General features: G+C 38.2%; 1 protein-coding gene across 1 annotated transcript; it reads left to right on the forward strand.

The window, feature by feature from the left end:
* The first annotated feature begins 16069 nt into the window (after nucleotides 1-16069).
* Nucleotides 16070-16966, forward strand: CPH8 (cuticular protein hypothetical 8). Its single transcript, XM_028183217.2, has one exon. The coding sequence runs from the start codon at nucleotides 16148-16150 to the stop codon at nucleotides 16877-16879; it is 732 nt and encodes a 243-aa protein (XP_028039018.2). The 5' UTR covers nucleotides 16070-16147; the 3' UTR covers nucleotides 16880-16966.
* Nucleotides 16967-20095: the final 3129 nt, after the last annotated feature.

Here is a 20095-nt window from a genome sequence, read left to right on the forward strand (position 1 = left end):
TCCTAGGAAATGTATAAATTTCCTCGAAATTGTATATAATTCCAATATCGTATTAGGAAATGTATAAAGTAAATGCTTTCTGTAATAAAACACGTTGCTAATAATATTTTTTTATTATAACACTATTGAGACAATCGGGTAACAGTCATACCGTAAAATAATAATAATATGTTCATATTATCTTACTAATTAAACCTTCTAAAATCAACTATCTATTAACTTTTAACGTATCACAAAATCAACTTATATTTATTCTTATAAAATCAAATTTTCATTTGGCAAGTAATCAGTCTGATAATTAAGTAATTATAAATGTCAAAGTATAAAAGTAAATCTTTATATTATAATACTTTGTCAGTCCATATAGCTATTTATTTTTGCAGGGTAAGCTCGAATGGCATTTGGAAGTACATAATACTTTATTTTTAAAACCCAGACATCTTGATGTAGCACAGTTTTTCTTGCAAAGGCACTTCTTAAATCCCTGGCCGGTTCCAGTGGATTGCAAGTTGGCAACTGACCGTAGTGCAAGACTCGTCCCGCTGTCCCCGCTAGGTTATATATAATCTTACTCTATGGTCCCCGCGTACCCACCAATATCTTAAATGTTTTACATTTCCGATTGCTATTTAGGAAATGTATAGATTTCCTAGGAAATGTGTAATGTGTAAGTATAATATAATTTATTTCACACATTTCCGTGCGATTTTAGGAATTACATACATTTCCTAGGAATTGTATACAATGACGGATTACATACATTTCCGGTAACATATATATTATATACATATTCAGAATAAGTCATCAGTCATAGGAAGTCTATCGAAAAATATTTTTAAAATGGTGAGATCCATTTTAATCGTGAACTATCCACCCTATCAGACGTTATTAGGCTCTTAAAACAAAACCTGATCGTTTTAGTCCCTGAATGTTTTATATTTGTATCCAATGACGCTAAGATAAGTTTCTATATAATACCGTAGTATACTGTACTGAAAATAAATAAATAAAACTTTATATATAGGATATTTTCAGTACAGTATACCGTAGTATACTGTACTGAAAATAAATAAATAAAACTTAAGTATGCTATAAAGCCTACTTTCTACTAGGACCGATTGCATTGTATAAAGAAATAGTTTTAAATAGTTGTAAAGTCTTCTTTAAACAGACTTATAAATCTCCGATAACTCATATGAATAAGATCTTTAATGTGTAACAAACTCTGACAGGGGAGGGCACTATAAGAATATTACGGGGTGGTGCCACGAGTCTGGTTGGTGTTGACCGCGGGAAACTCCCTTCTCCCCCGGGTCTGACTTAGGGTGAAGATTGGATGTCGGCTGAGGTAGTGCAAGAGAAGTCGTTTAGTGCGTAGGGCCCTAAACCACTTTGGGTCCGCTTTCTGCGACCAATATCTCTAGAATATCAAGTCGCACATACACTACGCACCCCATAGACGCGGTCCCCTCATAAGAGGTTCTGTCCCTTGCCTGAAAAAGAAGGGCACTATAAGAAGAAGTAAAGCGGAACCAATAGACACCACAGCTTGAGTGCCGGCTCCATTTATAAGGGTGTCTTAAGAGTAGTTTTAATTATGCCTACAATTCGCGAATACCTAACAGATTACTATAATATTATAAAAGCGTGTTAATATATTGTGATGCCAAATTTAGTTCATTCTAAAATTTTTGCGTTATTTCTTAGTTATGTTATATGCCTAGACTATTAAACAAGTCTCAAAGGTTGTATATAATTATAGCTAAACTTAAAACCTTGGAAATATTTTAATTATTCCATTCGATGTCGTAGCAATAATTATTTTAGCTATCTACAAAGGCAATAGAAATAACTTAAAAAAATAAAACTTACTTGCTTACCTAAGTTATGATTATGATGCAATACAATATTAATTTTCAATTGAGTTCGTTCTGTTTTGGTGAATTGTAATTAGTTCGATAAAAAATGCGTTAAGCATAATAATTAGTAAGCTAAATTTTTTTATAATTATTTTTTGTGACTATGTTGTCAATACTGGAATTTTAAACTAATGTTACGCTATAACATGACCGTTTTCATTTGTTCACTTAAGTAAAAAAAATATTGCTTATTATACACACTAAATTATCTATTTCTGCTTACCGATTATTACGAAATACAAAAAAAAAAAATCTCGAGCTCAAGAGTGAACACCTAAAACTAAATAACTGGATTCACCTTTATACATTAAATTTAAGTCTCAATTTTATTGTTTCAACTGTGTCTATTATGACAAATACTATTTTTTTTTATTTTTTTATTTTATGACCTGGTGACAGAAACCTTTAGGTCATATCTTATTTGGAAAATGTTCATTACTTTGGGAATACTACTTTAATTACTAGTGGTAGGTAGGACGTCTGGTGAGCTCGCACGGGTAGAGGTACCTACGGCAGAAATAGGTAGGGTGGTTACCACCACAACAGAAGCACTAATGCGTTTCGGTTTCAAGGATGAGGCAGCCCTTGTACTGTACTGAAACCTTAGAACTCACATCTCAAGGTAGATGGTGGGATTTACGTTGCAGAAGTCTATGGGCTCCGGTAAGCACTTAACACCAGGTGGGCCATGAGCTCGTCCACCCATCTAAAGCAATAAAAGAAAATGGTGGTAGGGCGCATTGTAAGTCAGTACGGGACCCCTCCCAGTATAATTCTACTATTACGAATAAAAGCAGTAGATTCCAGTTTGAAGGGCGGGACAGTCACTTTGCAATACAATTCGATAATCGACCTCAAAGCCGAAGGAGAGTGACTGCTTAACACCATGTGGGTTGTGAGTTTGCTTCGTCAACTAAGCAACAAATATAATAATGGCTGCGCTGTGAGGTCATATATCTATATATTAATACGTGAAGCAAAAACTTTGTATCCCTTTTTACGAAAATTGCGCGGACGGAGGAGTGTGTAATTTTCCACACTTATAGAGAATATAGAGAAGAAGTGCACAATGCTAATATTTTTTTTTAAATAATGCATAAAAGATACATTAAATCAATGAAGAAAACATTACACACACTACATACCATGTATTTGATGCACACACGCATGCATACTATTTATTGTCAAATTTTTGTTCTTGACGTCTGTGGTCAAATTAAGAATAGATTACATAATAATATTGTTTGTCTTTATTAATATTTTTTTATAGTGTAGCCTTGGCGAAATTTGTGATTATAGAAGTATAAAATACAATCATAATATTGTACAAACTTATTATACAATTCCAATTAATTATAGTCGAATTTCGACTACTGCGGGACCTCTAGTTCCTAATAATTTCACAAGATAAATTTTGGAGGATTTAACTTGGGCAGAACAAGTATCGCATGGATGGAAAGGTAAAGGACCTTTTAATCATTTACTCGAGTTACGACTTTCCCTTTTACGCATTAAAATCCCCTCAAAAACATTTCCCTAAAAACGTATCGTGTCAGTTAATATTGGGTTCATAAGCCAGTGTCGTGTCAATGACCTTTTGTACCCGAACATGATCTTAATGACGCTATATTATATTATGAACATAGCTAACGGCAATCACAGACGATCATATTACGTGACCTTCTAGATCTAGATTATATTGACAATAGATTTTCAACCATAAAATTGAACAAACAAATACAAGCCCAATTGATATTATTATTTTTCATATGTGTAGATGAGGTCAAGAGTTCATAGCTTACCTGGTGATACCGCTACGGTTACCGGAGAACAAGATTATGGCTACACCCTCTTCAAGACATGAGAAGGAATTCTCAATAAGATTAGTCAAATAGAATAATAAGTAGGCTTACAATAAAAATGCTTTTTGTCCACGTCGTTTTTGTTACAAACACTATATATAAAGTTAATAAAAACCAAAATTGTTTTGTAAATTAGGCATAGCTATTGTTGAAGGTCACCGGAATTCGGAGACATAGCTAGACTCTAGCGTACCTTTGAGAAAGGCAGTTTCGCATTGGACGTCTGTAGGTTGATGACTTAAATAGTGCAAATTTCGGAAAGTTTATATTTAGTAAACTATCTACTAATGTAACGCAAAGATTACTTCTAGACATCCGGGTCTTCTCCAGATCATTGACTCCACATATAAATTGATTTTAAATTGTATAACATACCGCGCAATGATAAAACAGTAAATACAATTTTACAACTCCTTTTTTATATTTGTAGCATCAATTCTACCATCTACTTTCGTTTTAGTAAAAATATGACAAATAAGTTAATTACGTACTACGCTGCGTAATATTACAGAATATAAACTGACTTAAATAAATGATTAGGATCTCCCTTGTCCTTATCATATTTTGTGGGGTCACAGCATATTATTTGTCTTTTGTTTACAATTTTATTTGACCAACTAATTTATGACCAAACTTTGTTCTTATGTGAAACTTCAATATCTATCTGGAGAACAAAGGTAAGAACAAAAAATACGTAGGTGATCGTATTCACATTACGGTGTTTAAGGGCCTGGGTAACGTCAGGTAGCTTTCAGGTACTTCATCTTCCTTTGACCATCGCACCAACTGCCACCGGAGTATAGCTGGTGCCTACTATCCGGCACCGCTGTGTCGATCCCAGTGCGATTCCAGAAAAAAAAATTGCCATCAACCATACAACTTTCGAATTAATTCCCCTTCACGGTGTGCCTCAATGAGCTCGGTGACATGTTCTTCTTCGAACAGGATTTTAAAGCAGTAAGGAACGTTTGTACCCGAACGTTGTAGTATAAACTGTAACAAAAAACTGCGGAAGTAAAACATAAATTCTTTCATCAAACATTAAACATTCCGAAATATTGTAAATTAATTGTAATTGTTTAATTAATTTATTATGCATTATTTTTTCCGCAATTAATTCCACATTCGTGACTTTAATAGTTACTAGAGTGTTTCATGTAGACTTAAAATATAATTTTGCGGAACTAATTATAAATCATTAAATGTACCGCACAAACTTATATTGTATTTGATTCAGGAAACATATCAACAATGTTACATTTACGAAGGATAATTAATAGACATACTCGTAACAGAAGTGGTAGAAACAAAATAGTTACGACCTTCGTGTTTCAAAGGCAAGCAATGTCAAAGGCAATGTCTATAATTTCTAGTAAACTCTTAACACCAGATGAGCCATGAATTCGTCGACTCGTCTACCGAAATAATAAGAAAATAAATAATTCTACCAGACGTCCGATAGTTTCAACAAGTCCCTTGCTTTAGACGTGCGAAATCAGCATCAATATATCAACTAAGTTATTAATAAGAAGGTCGTTCAGTGACAAACGAACGGAATCGAATGTAAGCTGTGAACTCATTACAGGGGAAGTAGCTTGAACTAAGATTATGCTAAGTACACAACAGGTCCGTACTTAGAATATAAAGTTTTAATAATTAAATAAATGGTTTGTTGATTACTTTTAAATTATGCTATAGGAAAATTTATGTTTATTTAACCACAAAACTCATTGCGACAAACTTATGTACAACTCGTCTCCTGCATTTTAGTTGCATTGTTCAATTTTTTTTTCTTGGAGAATTCCATAGATTTGCTTAGAAACATGTTGGCAATATTATTATTATTATATATATCTATAATTTATAATTAATATTATTATATTATTCTAATATTATTATATTATATGTTATATTATTATAAATTCTTGAGCTACCGACTGCTTAAAATGTCTGCTTTTTCTGTCTCAATTAGAATATAAAAATACATGCCTAAGCTGTAATGTGTTCCAAGCCAGCCACCTATATATTAAGTATGTATTATAAGACAATCGATTCAGCAAATATTGAGATTTTATCCAAATTGACATCATTTTGGAAAGTTTAAAATTGGCGGGTTGATTTTCATAACGTTTTATTCGAAGCAGTCCTTTTATTCCAAAGGGTATAAGGAAACTGAATGATAATCGAAAGAGTAATAATTCCGAAACTGGTATTGTTCGCAAGAAGTGGTCATAGGTTTGAGTACCCGCGGAGGGCGCCACCCGTTGACGCCCACATCTTGGTTGAAGGCGTCCGGATAGGGGTCGGGGTGCAGTTGAAGTACCTCGGCCTCGTGTTGAACAACCGGTGGGCTTTTCGTGCTCACTTTGCTCAGCTGGTCCCCCGATTGATGAGGACGGCTGGTTCTTTGAGCCGGCTGCTCCCGAATATTGGGGGACCGGATCAGGTTGTGCGCCGCCTCTACGCGGGGGTGGTGCGATCGATGGCCCTGTACGGTGCACATGTGTGGGCTGAGCCGCGCAACCGGGCCACTATGGCTCGGTTCCTGCGCCGGCCGCAGCGCACCGTTGCCATCAGGGTCATCCGCGGATATCGCACCGTCTCCCTCGAGGCGGCGTGTGTGTTGGCGGGGACGCCGCCATGGGAGCTGGAGGCGGAGTCGCTCGCTGCCGACTATCGGTGGCGCAGCGAGCTTCGTGCTCGGGGCGTGGCGCATCTCCCCGAAAGTGAGCTGCGGGCGCGGAAGGCCCATTCTCGGCGGACCGTGCTCGAGTCGTGGTCGAGGCGATTGGCCAACCTCACGTGGGGGCTACGGACCGTCGAGGCGGTTTACCCAGTCTTTGATGACTGGGTGAATCGTGGCGAAGGACGTCTCACCTTTCGTCTGGTGCAGGTGCTGACCGGGCACGGATGCTTCGGGAAGTACCTGCGCCGGATAGGGGCTGAGCCGACGACGAGGTGTCACCATTGTGGACATGACCTGGACACGGCGGAGCATACGCTCGCTGTCTGCCCCGCTTGGGAGGTGCAGCGCCGTGTCCTGGTCGCAAAGATAGGACCTGACTTGTCGCTGCCTGGCGTCGTGGCATCGATGCCTGGCGGCGATGAGTCCTGGAAAGCTATGCTCGACTTCTGCGAGTGCACCATCTCGCAGAAGGAGGCGGCGGGGCGAGTGAGGCAAAGCTCTCCTCACTACGCAGAAACCCGCCGCCGCCGAGCAGGGGGTCGGGACCGGGGTCGTATCCGTGACCTGGCCCCCTAAGAGCTAGGGGTCCCACCCGTTTTGTGCGGGGAGAGACCCAGACGTGGGGTGGCGTGCTTTGCACGCTCACCCGCAGTAGGAAGCCGGGTGATGGTAGACCGCGTTCCCCCGACCGTTCTGGGGGAAGGTGTAACGCGGCGCCATCAAAGCGGGCTCTCGGCCCGCTGAACGAGGGAACCGGTGGTCGTGTCGCTGGCGGCCGCCGGTCCGGCGTCCGTGGGACGGTGGGATGGATGTAATGTGCTCTGCGTCAACCCTGTCCCGCCGTCTCAATAGCCCCGACTGGGCTCCGGCCCGGTCCGAGATAGGGCGCCGGTTGTGAGCGGCAGGAGTTTTTAGTGAGGTTCAACTCCCACATACCCCACCTGCCGCGCGGGTGGGGATCCGGCGATTTTCTCCTGTGGAAAAAAAAAAAAAAAAATTATTGGTTTGAGTACAGTAATAAGATGCGATTTTCAGAGTAAGCTCAGTAATGCCACGAAGGGAGTAACGCAGACGAAATTTTCAGGAAATCATAGCGATGATTCTTATGGAATATAGTAAAAAGTAATAGTGTAGATGTTTGGTAGCGATCGGATCAAAGTCAAACGACTGGACCGGGTTCGGCTAGTATAATATAATTGATTTACGTCAACAATAGTCAGTATTAAATTATGTATTAATTTAATTCTTGAATCCGCCTCTGGGCAAGTATCGGGCCGCGGATCACCTTGATCTAATAATGACGGTGCAAACGACTTATTGGCAATATAAAAAACATGGAATCACGGGAAACAAAAATTTTGCTTGTATTTACGATGGTTTGACGGAAATTGTTGCTGCGACAATGCTATCACGCGTTCCGATTCATTTAATAGAATTTCGAAGTAGTTATTCCAAAGTAAATACTTGAAACTACAACCTATGGTCTCGAGGGCGTTAGAGTGATCTTTCACTATCTCTGCTCATCCAAAAAAAAAAAAACTTGTATGCAGGAAGCAGCCATGACATAAAGGTAAAACGGGACGTTTCAGTTTATAAGAATATAGGGTCTCAATTGTTGCTTAAAAAATATTATTATATTACCGTGTCGAACAATATTATCATTACGATTTGTCATCATCATCATCATCATCTTAGCCTATAATAGCTGTCTACTGCTATACATAGGCTCCTCCAATCGATCTCCAATCCGACCGTTCCTTTTCCTACCTGCCTACCTACCTAAATTCAAAGTTACCCAGCTATTTTCGTTGGGTTGTCCGCCCATCTGATAGGTGGCCGTTCCACACTGTGCTTGTCAGGTGCTTGCCGTGATCTCCACTCAAGAATATATCTGCCCCCACCGGTTTTCCTATCTTCGCCCTATGTAGCCTGCCCACTGCCACTTCAGCTCCCCAAGCAATCCTATTACTTATATAATTTAGAATCTTTATTATGAACGAAACAAGTTAGAAGAACTTTGTATAAAACTACTTTGTAATAAGTATGTAAAGTTAAGAATTAGTTAACAAGTTAGTACGTGTGTTGTGTATGAACTATTGTGACGTAAGTAAAACCTAAGCACGTCATACACTTATGCGGTCAGGGAAGCAGGCTCGAGAAGTTTCACTGTTGAGTGATATTTATACCTACCTAGTACCTAGTAAAATCCGATAGCTTGTTATATAAAAAAAAAACTTGTTTCTTTATTCGAAGTGGTACCAATAGCATGATTTATTCAATTGCCTTAAAATTTTGTAGTTCATTGTTGGTAGCTCAGGGAATGTGTCAGACACATACATATATCTCTACATAAAATTTAAAATATTTATCAAAATATATAAAACAAGTATGGCTAGGCTAGAACAGGTCTGCCTTACTCAGTACCAGCAAAAGATTTGTTTAGTTGAGCACTATTTCAAACCCACGCGGCATTGTCAGTCACACAGACGCTACCGATATTATGAATCTTCGGCGTTAAGGTATTTCTAATATAATTTATTTTGAAAACGGTTTAGCTAAAATGTAAAACAGTCCTGTGGATTCCCTTGTAATAAAGTACGTCTTGGTGTAGGAACAAGCCACTTCTTTTCTGTAGGTTTAACAAGTTTATTTGTATTTTTAGTATAAATTCACGCCGCGGAAAAGGTATGTTACTATTCTACGCCAACAACACACACGTCGGCGTACTTTGTATCCCATGAATTCCTGAATTGATAATCATGTTAATAATATCCAGGGTGCCTGCTATATTTACATCGTTACATGAACTTGTTTAGCAAAATTCGAATCAACTACATTCATTTCAAAACGATTAGTTCGCTTAGTTTTATGTTGCAGCCAGTTTAAATTTATTCAAGTAAAGAGTTTTATTCGAAATTTCAGCCAGTTTCGAAACAACACTTAAAACCTCCAAAATCGGCAACATATTAAACCAAGTACCCTGAACTTTTTTCAAATAAATTACGCTTCAATGTAACAGAAGCCCGTTTTATGCAAACGTGAGCTGTTTAGTGCATTGTTCGTTTGAAATGGCAACGCCGAGGGGGCAGCTTATCAGATCGCTCCAGTTTTGCAGTAAGTGTATTGTCTCGACGCCTTCGCACTTCATACGTGACGTTGACGGGACCGAAGATACCAGCATTTGAATTATGTAGCTGTTTCATTTGTAATGTATTGAACAATTGGGTTTGGAAGTCAAGTAGTCTTTTTATGGTTGAAGGATTACAGGTGGCCCAGAGGCTTTTCCAGTTTCGCCAGGACAGGTGGGCGAGCCTCAGCTCAGCTCAGGAGGAGTAAGATTAGCTAACAGCTGCCCGAGCGCCTCCGAAAGAGACCTAACAACTCAAGAGCAGCTGCTTCGCAAATGGATCTACTACCGACTGAGAAACTTAACGGACTGATGCATGGGTTAGATTGTACGTCGAACTCTTTGCCAAGTTCGACGAGAACAGTAACCGGGGTCTCATGCCAAGTATTCTGTTGAACAACCATCTTGATCGATTAATGTGCAAATATCAAAAATAGGAGGTGCTTCTAGGTCCACGAATATTTTTTGTAAAATAAATAATTGTCACTGGAACTATTCGCGATAAAAATAATATTATAAGACTGTATATATCAATGGCCTTACTAGCCCGGCTACTAGAATGTCAAAGAGAGTAAATGTCAACAACATTAAATATTTACTAGTGATTACACCGTCATGGCCATTTCTGTCGCGAAACAATAACAATAATTATATAATCGGCGACAGTCGAGCTGTGCCCCTATACTAGTATATAAACAAACAATACTATTAAACTATCCAATTTTAATTGACACGCATACGAGATACGCTTTTAATTAAGTTGATTCATTAAAAACCTTTACCGATCCTTAAGACAAAGACTCTCACTGAATTATTGACTCGAATACAACCAATACGACATTCCAGTTAAAACTGTATAATACATTTACAATTTACGATGTTGATCACTGGTATTTGCGCAAGATTTTTGGATGACGAAACGGTACAGTGCGCTTGCATCAGGAATATTTCATATCCATAATTAGACATTGAATAGGCGGCAGCATTGTAATCTTATAAATCGTATAAAACGGTCACGTTTTCTGGATTAAGTATTTTTACAACGAAAATAATGTTCTGCACGACAGTACCTACAAAGGAGATATAACATTACTTGTATGATTTCAAACATGCCTTTTTTTCATAACGGTGCCTTATGTTATTTTTAGTTACATAACTTTGTACGGAATGATCTTGATTCTCTCTCACCGTGAAAATAGAATTTCATAAAGTTCCCTGTTCATTGTGTCGTTTCAAACCATCGAAGTCAGTCTGAATACTTGATTTTGTATTCCATATTTTTTTCAAATAAGGCCGAATACTGTTAGACCGATTTAATCTCTACTACACCGTATAAGGATTATCTAATAATTCTTTTTTTAAACTTGACGGATTCCGACAGTTTCCCATCGACACGTACCACATAAAGAGCATAAGCAACATGTCACATGCTCGAAATAAACGTGACAATATTATAAAACGCTTACTTGAATCATGTCTTACATGGCATTCATATTTTGACAGACCACTAGAAAAGACTATGTATGTATGCGTGTACTTATGCAACCCTGGACTTCACCAGCTGTCCCAATATGTCCCTAACTATAATGTAATTACTCAATTATCTTATCGAACTTGTAGGATAAGTCCGCACGTGCTGGTACCATGTCTATTACTTCTTTTTTTTTATTTCTTATATGGGTGTACGGTACCCACCTGGTTGTTAAGTGGTTACTGGAGCCCATAGATATATACAAGGTAAAAGCGCCACCTTGAGATATAAGTTCTAAGGTCTCAGTATAGTTACAACGGCTGCCCCACCCTTTAAACCGAAACGGATTACTGCTTCACGGCAGAAATAGGCGGGGTGTAGGTACCTACCCGTGCGGACTCACAAGACGTCCTACCACCGGTAAACTAAAACTGAAAACAACTAAAGTAAGTACTACCATAAAGTGCTGGTTTAAAAGTTAAGATAGCACATTGTCAATTTAATTGTGACTTCGTCATCGGGTCTCAAAGTCGAAGAAATTGTTCGCGTTTTGGTATCTAAAGGTGATCGACGGAAACCGCAAACTCTTGAAATAAAAGTTTTTGGGTAAAACAATGTTAAATATAAAAATCAATTTAATAATATATTTTTTTCAAATCCCTTGAAAAGAGTCAAAGTCTCTGCTGATCTATAGCGTTCTCGTGGCAGATAATAACATTTTATTTGTGTACACTGTACAATTATATAAGTGTAAAGAAAAACCTTTATTTAAAACTCTTTAGTTTTTAAAAATGACTTTTCTTCAGTGTCATTGAGTGAAAAGAGAGTTTAGTTTTGTATAGTTTATTAATACTGTTTAGGTACTGTTTAACTTTTAATATTAATTTTGAAAGAGATTAAGGGCTTTAAATTTTGCTTTCTTCTTATACATATAACAGAAAACGCAATTAAGTATTTTATTGTTTATTCACTCTGAAATACACCACATCATTATATATGTATATGAATGAATGAATGAATGAAAATTATTTATTGCACAAAAATATTCTACAAAGACGAACTTAACGCCATACAGGCATTCTCTTCCAGTTAAACCCCGTTGATGAAGTGAAAGATTCAAGAAGTGCGTAGCTGTGATAAAGTTAATACATGCCTATAATTTAAAGAACTATAGTAGACATATATTAGTTATACATGCATATTTAGTAATAGTAAGGCGGTAAGAAAAATGTAAACTCGTAAAACAAGAACCATAAAGGGAAATGTTAGTTTCCGCCCTCAGCGGTTTATTACAAGAAATCCGAAGGAATTTAACCTTGAACAAAGCAACCGAGAAAACAGCACGTAATAAAATACAACCAAAACTACTGACTACAGTATATTTATCTTTATATATACATATATTTCTTCTGTGCGTGTGTTTGTCACTGAACTCCTAAGCGGCTGGAGCGATTTGAATGTTTTTTTTTTTCTATGCGTTTGGGTGGCACCCGGGATGGTTTAGATTCACAAATCAGCACGGCAGAGGGCGCTGTAGTCGGTATCTATATTATTTATCTTTCCTAGAAATAATTATTTATATAGAAAAACAACGTTTGCCGGGTCAGCTAGTAAACATATAAAAGCAGTTCAATTAAAAACGAGCCCTAAAATTAAGCTGTTTATAGTCGATTTCAGTTGTCATTTGACAATCAAATTGATTTACGATTTCACGGCACACCTGTCGTTAAGAGGTCAAAAGAGACCATGGACTAATGTCAATGCCGGCACCGGGCACTTAAAGTCGAAGTCTATATTTTATTATTTAACGTCTGTCCCAATCTTCGAACCGGTAAGGGTGACTGTTAAAAACCAAAGAAGAACTAAACAACATTTAACATTAATTCTAAATGAGCATCAGCAATAAGCTCACTCTCGTATAGTCAGATATATATGATGCCGATCAGATCTCAATAACTGTTCATTTCTTAGAAAAAAAATATTGCAACATTAAAATATCAAATTAAATATTTTGGGTACCTATAGAATATAAACGCTAAAACACTGAGTGTTTTCCAGAGGCGTTTGGTCCTTAATTTATTGATTTCGAGTAAATACTAGTTTAGAGCAGTTCAACATTTAACTGTAGAAGGAGCGAGGTACGGTCAGCAAAACAAGATTTTTTTGGAAGAGAAGGTTTTTATGGAACCTTGAAAGTTTAATTTACCAAATTGTCGCTGAACATTACGATGAACCATTTCAGTGATAATTTTTATTATTGCCCTTGTAGGCAGATGAACATACAGCCCTGATGGTGAGTGGTTACCGTCGCCCATGGACGACAGCAATTCCAGGGGCAGAGCCAAAACGCTGCCCACCATTAAGTGCTCTCCACAAGGCTCGTTTGAAGAAGGGCATAATCTCATAGCGCTCGGGAAATACCGCAGAAGGGAGCTCGTTCCAAAGCCGGATGGTACGTTGCAAAAAAGATCTCTGGAAATGCACTGTGGATGAACGCAATGGTTTTGGGTAGTATGGATAAACTCTCTGATGGCGGGCGGTGCAATGGTAAAATCTCAAACAATTCTCCACAAATAAATAAAAATGTCATGTTTTACTGAAAGCGTCTTCGTCTTCCTCTTTCTCTCTTTTTTCCCTACCTCTTCGCTGGTAGCCTAAGGAGCTGTTCTAGCTACGCACATACGTGTAGATAAGTTCACAGGCTCAACCTTAGAAACCTAACACTAGCCCTAGCAAGAGCAGTGCTTTGCAGAATCTACCACCGGACTGGAATCGCGACCCACTGAGAAGATCCGGGGAGAAAATATATAGATTGCTATGGTGACCGGTGCTTGAAAGACCTAAAAGCACAAAGAGGGTGGGATCCGACAAGACACGTTTTGGGCGATGGCGGCTTCGCATTGCCCCGGTCGCCTAGGTTGGATATGTAATTAGCGACATCCACAATAATAGGATTGTCTTCCTCAAATACGCAGTTCCGAAAATGAGCACTGGTTTCAAGAAACCCAAGGGTTTAAGCTTAATCCAACCTTCTCCGCAACCTAATTTCTGACCATCGCATTAAAATATTAACTACATTATCTTCATCAAAAAAAAAAACATAAAGGAATTAATTAAATAACTACGCATTATAATTTAAACAAGCCACCTTCGAGCGCACAGTTTAATTTCCTCAAAAATAATTTTACTGCACACAAAAAATAATTGACGCAATGCTTTAAAGGAATTGCTAATTAGAATATTAAATATCCTTTATCGATCTGACTGTACCGCGTGTCCGCTTGTACGCCCCCTTGATAAACGATAAATAGCTATACGTACAGACGAGGTGCGACAAATAAATAATAATAGTGTAGTAATAAAAACAAATTGAGTTAAATTAAAAGGACCCAGTCGACCTGGTCAATGTGACTGGTAAAGACTGGATGTGAAAGGCAAGAGGCCGAAAAGAATGGGGTGCATTTGAAGAGACTTACACTCAGCATTGGGTGGACAAGAGTTGAAGAAGAGAGCTAAAATTTAGATTTCACCAAGTAATGTTAAAAAGTAATGCTAAAGTAAATTGTTGTGTTTATGATATCGAATATACAGGAGAACTGTGGAGCTATAATTATCAAAATTAAAATGACCAAATGTAGGTTCGTTAGAAGCGCTCTACGATCGCTGGTAATTAATATAAATATAAAAGAAAACAAAAAAGATTGTAAGCGCAGCGAAAGACAGCTTACAAATAGTGAATTTAATTTTGAATTAGTAAACAAACTAAAAAGTTTCAATTCCTGATCCTTATCCTTAAATGTGCTAAGTAAAGCACAAAAATATAAACTAAAATATAATAACAATAACAAAAACTCATTTAAACCACTACGATGTTTAAGTATAACAATTAGATTAATGTCCTTGTAGTAGTAGTTAAAGGATAACTCATTCTAAGCGAACCTAGGTTATTATGTGAATAAATTTCTTTAAACCTAACTACAACAATTAATTAAACGTTCAAATCAAATACTTCAAGCATTCACTCTAGATCTTAACATTCATAATTGGTGATTTTTTACTGGTGGTAGGACCTCTTGTGAGTCCGCGCGGATAGGTACCACCACCCTGCCTAATTCTACCGTGAAGCAGTAATGCGTTTCGGTTTGAAGGGTGGGGCAGCCGTTGTAACTATACTGAGACCCTTAGAACTTATATCTCAAGGTGGGTGGCGCAATTACGTTGTAGATATCTATGGGCTCCAGTTACCACTTAACACCAGGTGGGCTGTGAGCTCGTCCACCCATCTAAGCAATAAAAAAAAATAAAAAAACTAACACTCGTTATTTCGTCGTATAAAGTATAGTTGCGACAACGCGGAACTAAAGTAAACGTATTATATGAGTTGTAGAGTTGTTGAGTAATTCCTAGTGGTCTTGGACACCACTTCGGTCGACTAGCCATGTCGATACCTTTCATTGTATGAACCGAGAATTCTATAGTCCTAAAAACCCAGCTTATAATCAACTTAATAACAATACAGCTAAGAGTTAATTTTTGTCCTCACTTTTACAACGTCCTGAGCTTTTGCTACGATACGTAAAGGTCATTTCGTGCCAAAGATAAGAAACTAGCCGTTTAGTTGAGATTAGTGAAACTTCATATTTAAAGCATTATAAAATAAAGTCCAATACGGCAGAGCCATGTTTGCCAAAAAAAATTTTACGAAATTTCCTTTATTTAAAAATGCATTGCTATAACGTCTTAATTAGAAGTTGCTATGTCAAATTACGAATTCCGCTATAAACAAACGAACTATAGAACATAAAATAATTAGTTCTCATCATTGCGTACTAAAACATCGCGACCACGAAATTCTTTCGCTGGTATGACCGCCACGCACCACGAGGTCAGCATTATTGACAACTGACATTGTTCTACTAGCTAACGAATTATAATTATTATTATTATGTTACTCGCTCACTGAAATTACCTTTTAGACCACTCACTATAAATATCGCGGAGGGCGAGTCAAATGTATCAGTCGGCCGTGTGCGGTTTGAAGTGATCTACATACATCGTCAGGAAACACAGACCACGTTCATTATGAAATCGATGGTGGTGTTGTTCGCTCTCGCCTCTGTGGCTTGCGGCTCCTTTTTGCCGGTGGCGCAGCCCCCGCATCATCCCGCTGTCGTCCTGGACCCCCACGGCCGGCCTCTGGACACCGCGGAAGTCATCAACGCTCGCGCTCTCCACCTTCAAGCTAAAGTATTGGAAGGACACCACGCCCCACTCGTGCACGCTGCTGTCGCGCCGATTGTAGCTCCTATCGCTCACTCCGTCATCGCTCCTGCTGCCGTCTCTCATCAATCTCGTGTTGATGTACGTACCAGCCCCGCCATCTATAGCCACGCTGTTGCCGCACCAGTCCTCGCACACGCTGCCTACGCTGCACCAGTATTTGCTGGTCACGGTCATGGACACTGGCTGAAAAAACGTTCCCTGGGTCACTTGGCTTACAGTGCTCCCATCATCGCTCCAGCTGCGGTTTCTCACCAGTCCCGCGTGGATGTGATCTCTAGCCCAGCAGTCGTGTCCCACGCAGTCGCTGCTCCCGTCGTAGCTCACGCCTATGCTGCCCCAGTGGTCGCTGCAGTAGCCCCAGCGGCCGTGTCTCATCAGTCCCGCGTGGATGTCCGCACTAGCCCCGCCGTAGTAGCACATGGAGCGGTCGCACCATACGCGCACGGAATCATCACTCCTTATGCCCATCATGCTGGACTCTTCCATTCCGCCCCCTTGGTACACTCCAGCCCCCTGGTTCACGGTTGGTGAAGAACGATCCTGACGAACAAACCTTGTAACACCTAAGTATTAAAAAATGAAAAAAATATATTTATGAAATACAAAACCATAAATAAACATTCGTTTTACTTTTAAATCATCATCTGACATGTTAAATCAAACAAAAGCCACCACGATTATAAACCACACTTTATATTAACATGCAACCGCAAAAAATAAATTAAGATGTCTCAAATGAAAACCTACAGATTCAACATAATATTTTAAATTGAAGCCATTTTAGAAATACGAATTTACTAATTCAATTAATTGAACGAACGTTTTAGTTAAAAAAAATTTGAGCAATTACCACACTTTTCGGAAACCAGCAATTTCTTGTATTGAAACGTATATGAGTAGTATCAGAAAATTGACTAAGTTACTAAAATAAATTAAAAGAACAATTCAAAACAAGTCAAATTTTGAAAAAATATCTAACTTATGTATGTCTCTAAAAATATTTCTTTATATCGTTAAAAAAATTGTTCCAGACCGTATTGTTTTCGTTTATATTAAATATTGATACGAGTTTCTCCTAATACACTAGAATCAATTGCTAAAGTGCAGCTTCCAAATGATCATTTGGCATTTCTGAACTTCTTGTGACATACAAGAAAAACATTTTAATTATTACTTTAATAATTAAGAAGAGGCTACCGAAGAAACGGTATCTTATCAATTGAAATTATCATGTTGTAGAAACTTTTTTTAATTACCTTCAAAGTCCTACGGACATACGTGCAACTTGATGCTGACGGTTCACTGCCGCTCACGCACATCAACGATACAGGATCACTCTCTGATCTTTTGTGTGTTTTTGCCTAGTACTAAACACTATTTTCTGACCTTCAAACGACTAAGGAACATTCAATTATTAAATTTTATTAGAATAAAATGTTTGATTAGCTTTTGTACATGACATTGGTTATGTAAAATTTTACGTATAGATTTATTTTTAATTTTGAATGTGTTATCCATTGTTATCCTTTATTAATAAATAACAAATCAAAATAATTTAACATAAATCAATTCACACAGTAGAACAAATCTTCCAATGCGCCTGAAGGAGGTACAGTTCCCAAGATACTGGCTGCGTTACCTCGTTGGTCAGCCAGACTCACTCTCTGTGCAAAGTACCAGCCAGCCTTAGTATCACGTGTAGCCTCCTTCAAGCGTTTGGAGATTTCTGATAAAGATAGAATTATTTTTATTTATCTTTGTATAGATTTTTTTATCTTTGTTTATCTTTGTATAGATTTTTTTATCTTTGTTTATTTGTAAAACATTTATTTTTATCGAAACGCTTACAACAATCAGTATTTTTACTAGCGGTATTTAATTTTTTCCAACTGATGGTTGTCTGAAGAGATCTTACTTAGTGATGAAATCGTCTATTGCGCTTTTTGTTTTTAACAAGATACAAAAATACTGTCTACAACGTAGACATTTCGGTATTTCATCTTATTCAAAGGAATTGATTCTAAGCTGAATATCAAACGTAAATAGGCTTATTTAGGCCTAATTATAACAACTTTGCCCAAATCAGCTAATCCTTTGTTTTAGGCGGGTAATGCTAGTTTCATGTTTTAAAATCACTAAGAATAAATTAATCTTATGAATACCAATTGTTGTTGTTTTGTAATAAGTTTAGAATTAGTATTGATAAAAAACATTTATCAAACAAAATTTAATACAAACTCACTGTATCTACATAGAATAAATTCTGGAGTGCATTCTATTCAATACCTTACAATTACGTACGTGTGAATTAAAAAGTGTACATAATTTAAACTGCTTCTACGCTTCAATCTCCCGTTTATTAATTTCATTTTATTATTTCGTATTTCCCAGTTTCAGTGGACACTGATAACGACACAGTTTCATTAATATGTAAAGGCAAGCTTTATTCTTATAATTTATGAATTTCATTGGATCTATAGCATGTTCGCGCAGTTGAAACCAGTTTGGGAGTCAAGTGTCATGACTCGTCGAATCAAGCTCTCCTCTTCGACTCCATTGTCAAAAGTGTTCTCCTGTTTGGATGAGACCTGGAAAATGACCAAGAAACTCACGAACCAACTGCAGGTATTTCTAAATAAATGCTTGATGTCGATACTCTGCATATTCTAGCCAGTCACTATCTCTAATACAGACCTTTGGACTAAATGTAACCAAAAGCCCATCGCGCAAGACATTGCCCATCGGAAATGGCGTTGGATAGGACACACTCTATAGCGCAGCTGAGTCCACGCAGCATCAATTGCGTTTGAGTGGCAACCGCTTGGCAAGAGAAGACCTGGTCGCCCTATACATGCTTGGCGACGCACCGTGGAGAGTGAGATGAGGACTGCCGACGTGACCTGGAATGATCTCAAGGAGCAAGCGCAAGACAGGGTCAAATGGGACAACTTGTGAGGGCCTTACGTACCAGCGGGGTACCCTAGAATTACAGCAACATGTATTGCGTGCTGTAAGGTTACATGCTATTTGAGTACTATATTCATTATAAACAATTTCAGTATGATTTCTTTCACATAGCTACGTCGAAACAGGGATCAAAATTGAACGCAAATCACGTTGTTTCATAAAATTTTATGATAGGAAATTTCAGCAATTATTTTGATTAACTATAATTTTTAAGTTGTGTTGATCATCATGATTCAGAATACGATAGTTATTGCTGCAGCAATGCTCCTGCGCTACTGATGGTCTCGACGTCACACAGTGTTAGGCTGTGACAGCATGCACTAGGAGGATTGAGAGAACACGATCGCCCATATTCATGAATAATAGGCACTTCCTGCAATCTTGTTTTTATTTATTTCTTAGATTGGTGGACGAGCTTATAAACCATCTGCTGTTAAGTGGTTACTGGAGCCCATAGACATCTACAACATTAATACCGCCACTCACCTTGAGATTTTACTGGTGGTAGATCCACTCGTGAGTCCGCGCGGATAGGTACCACCACCCTGCCTATTTCTGCCGTGAAGCAGTAATGCGTTTCGGTTTGAAGGGTGGGGCAGCCGTTGTAAGTATACTATGGTACGGTATGAGTTCTAAGGTCTCAGTATAGTTAAAACGACTGCCCTGCCCTTCAAACTGAAATACATTACTGCTTCATGGCAGAAATGGTCGGGGTGGTGGTACCAGTGGCCACCAGTAATTACGCAAACTATAATTTTGCGGGTTTTGATTTTTATTACA

This window comes from Bombyx mandarina, chromosome 11 (assembly GCF_030267445.1).
Source record: "Bombyx mandarina strain Sakado chromosome 11, ASM3026744v2".
Taxonomy (NCBI): domain Eukaryota; kingdom Metazoa; phylum Arthropoda; class Insecta; order Lepidoptera; family Bombycidae; genus Bombyx; species Bombyx mandarina.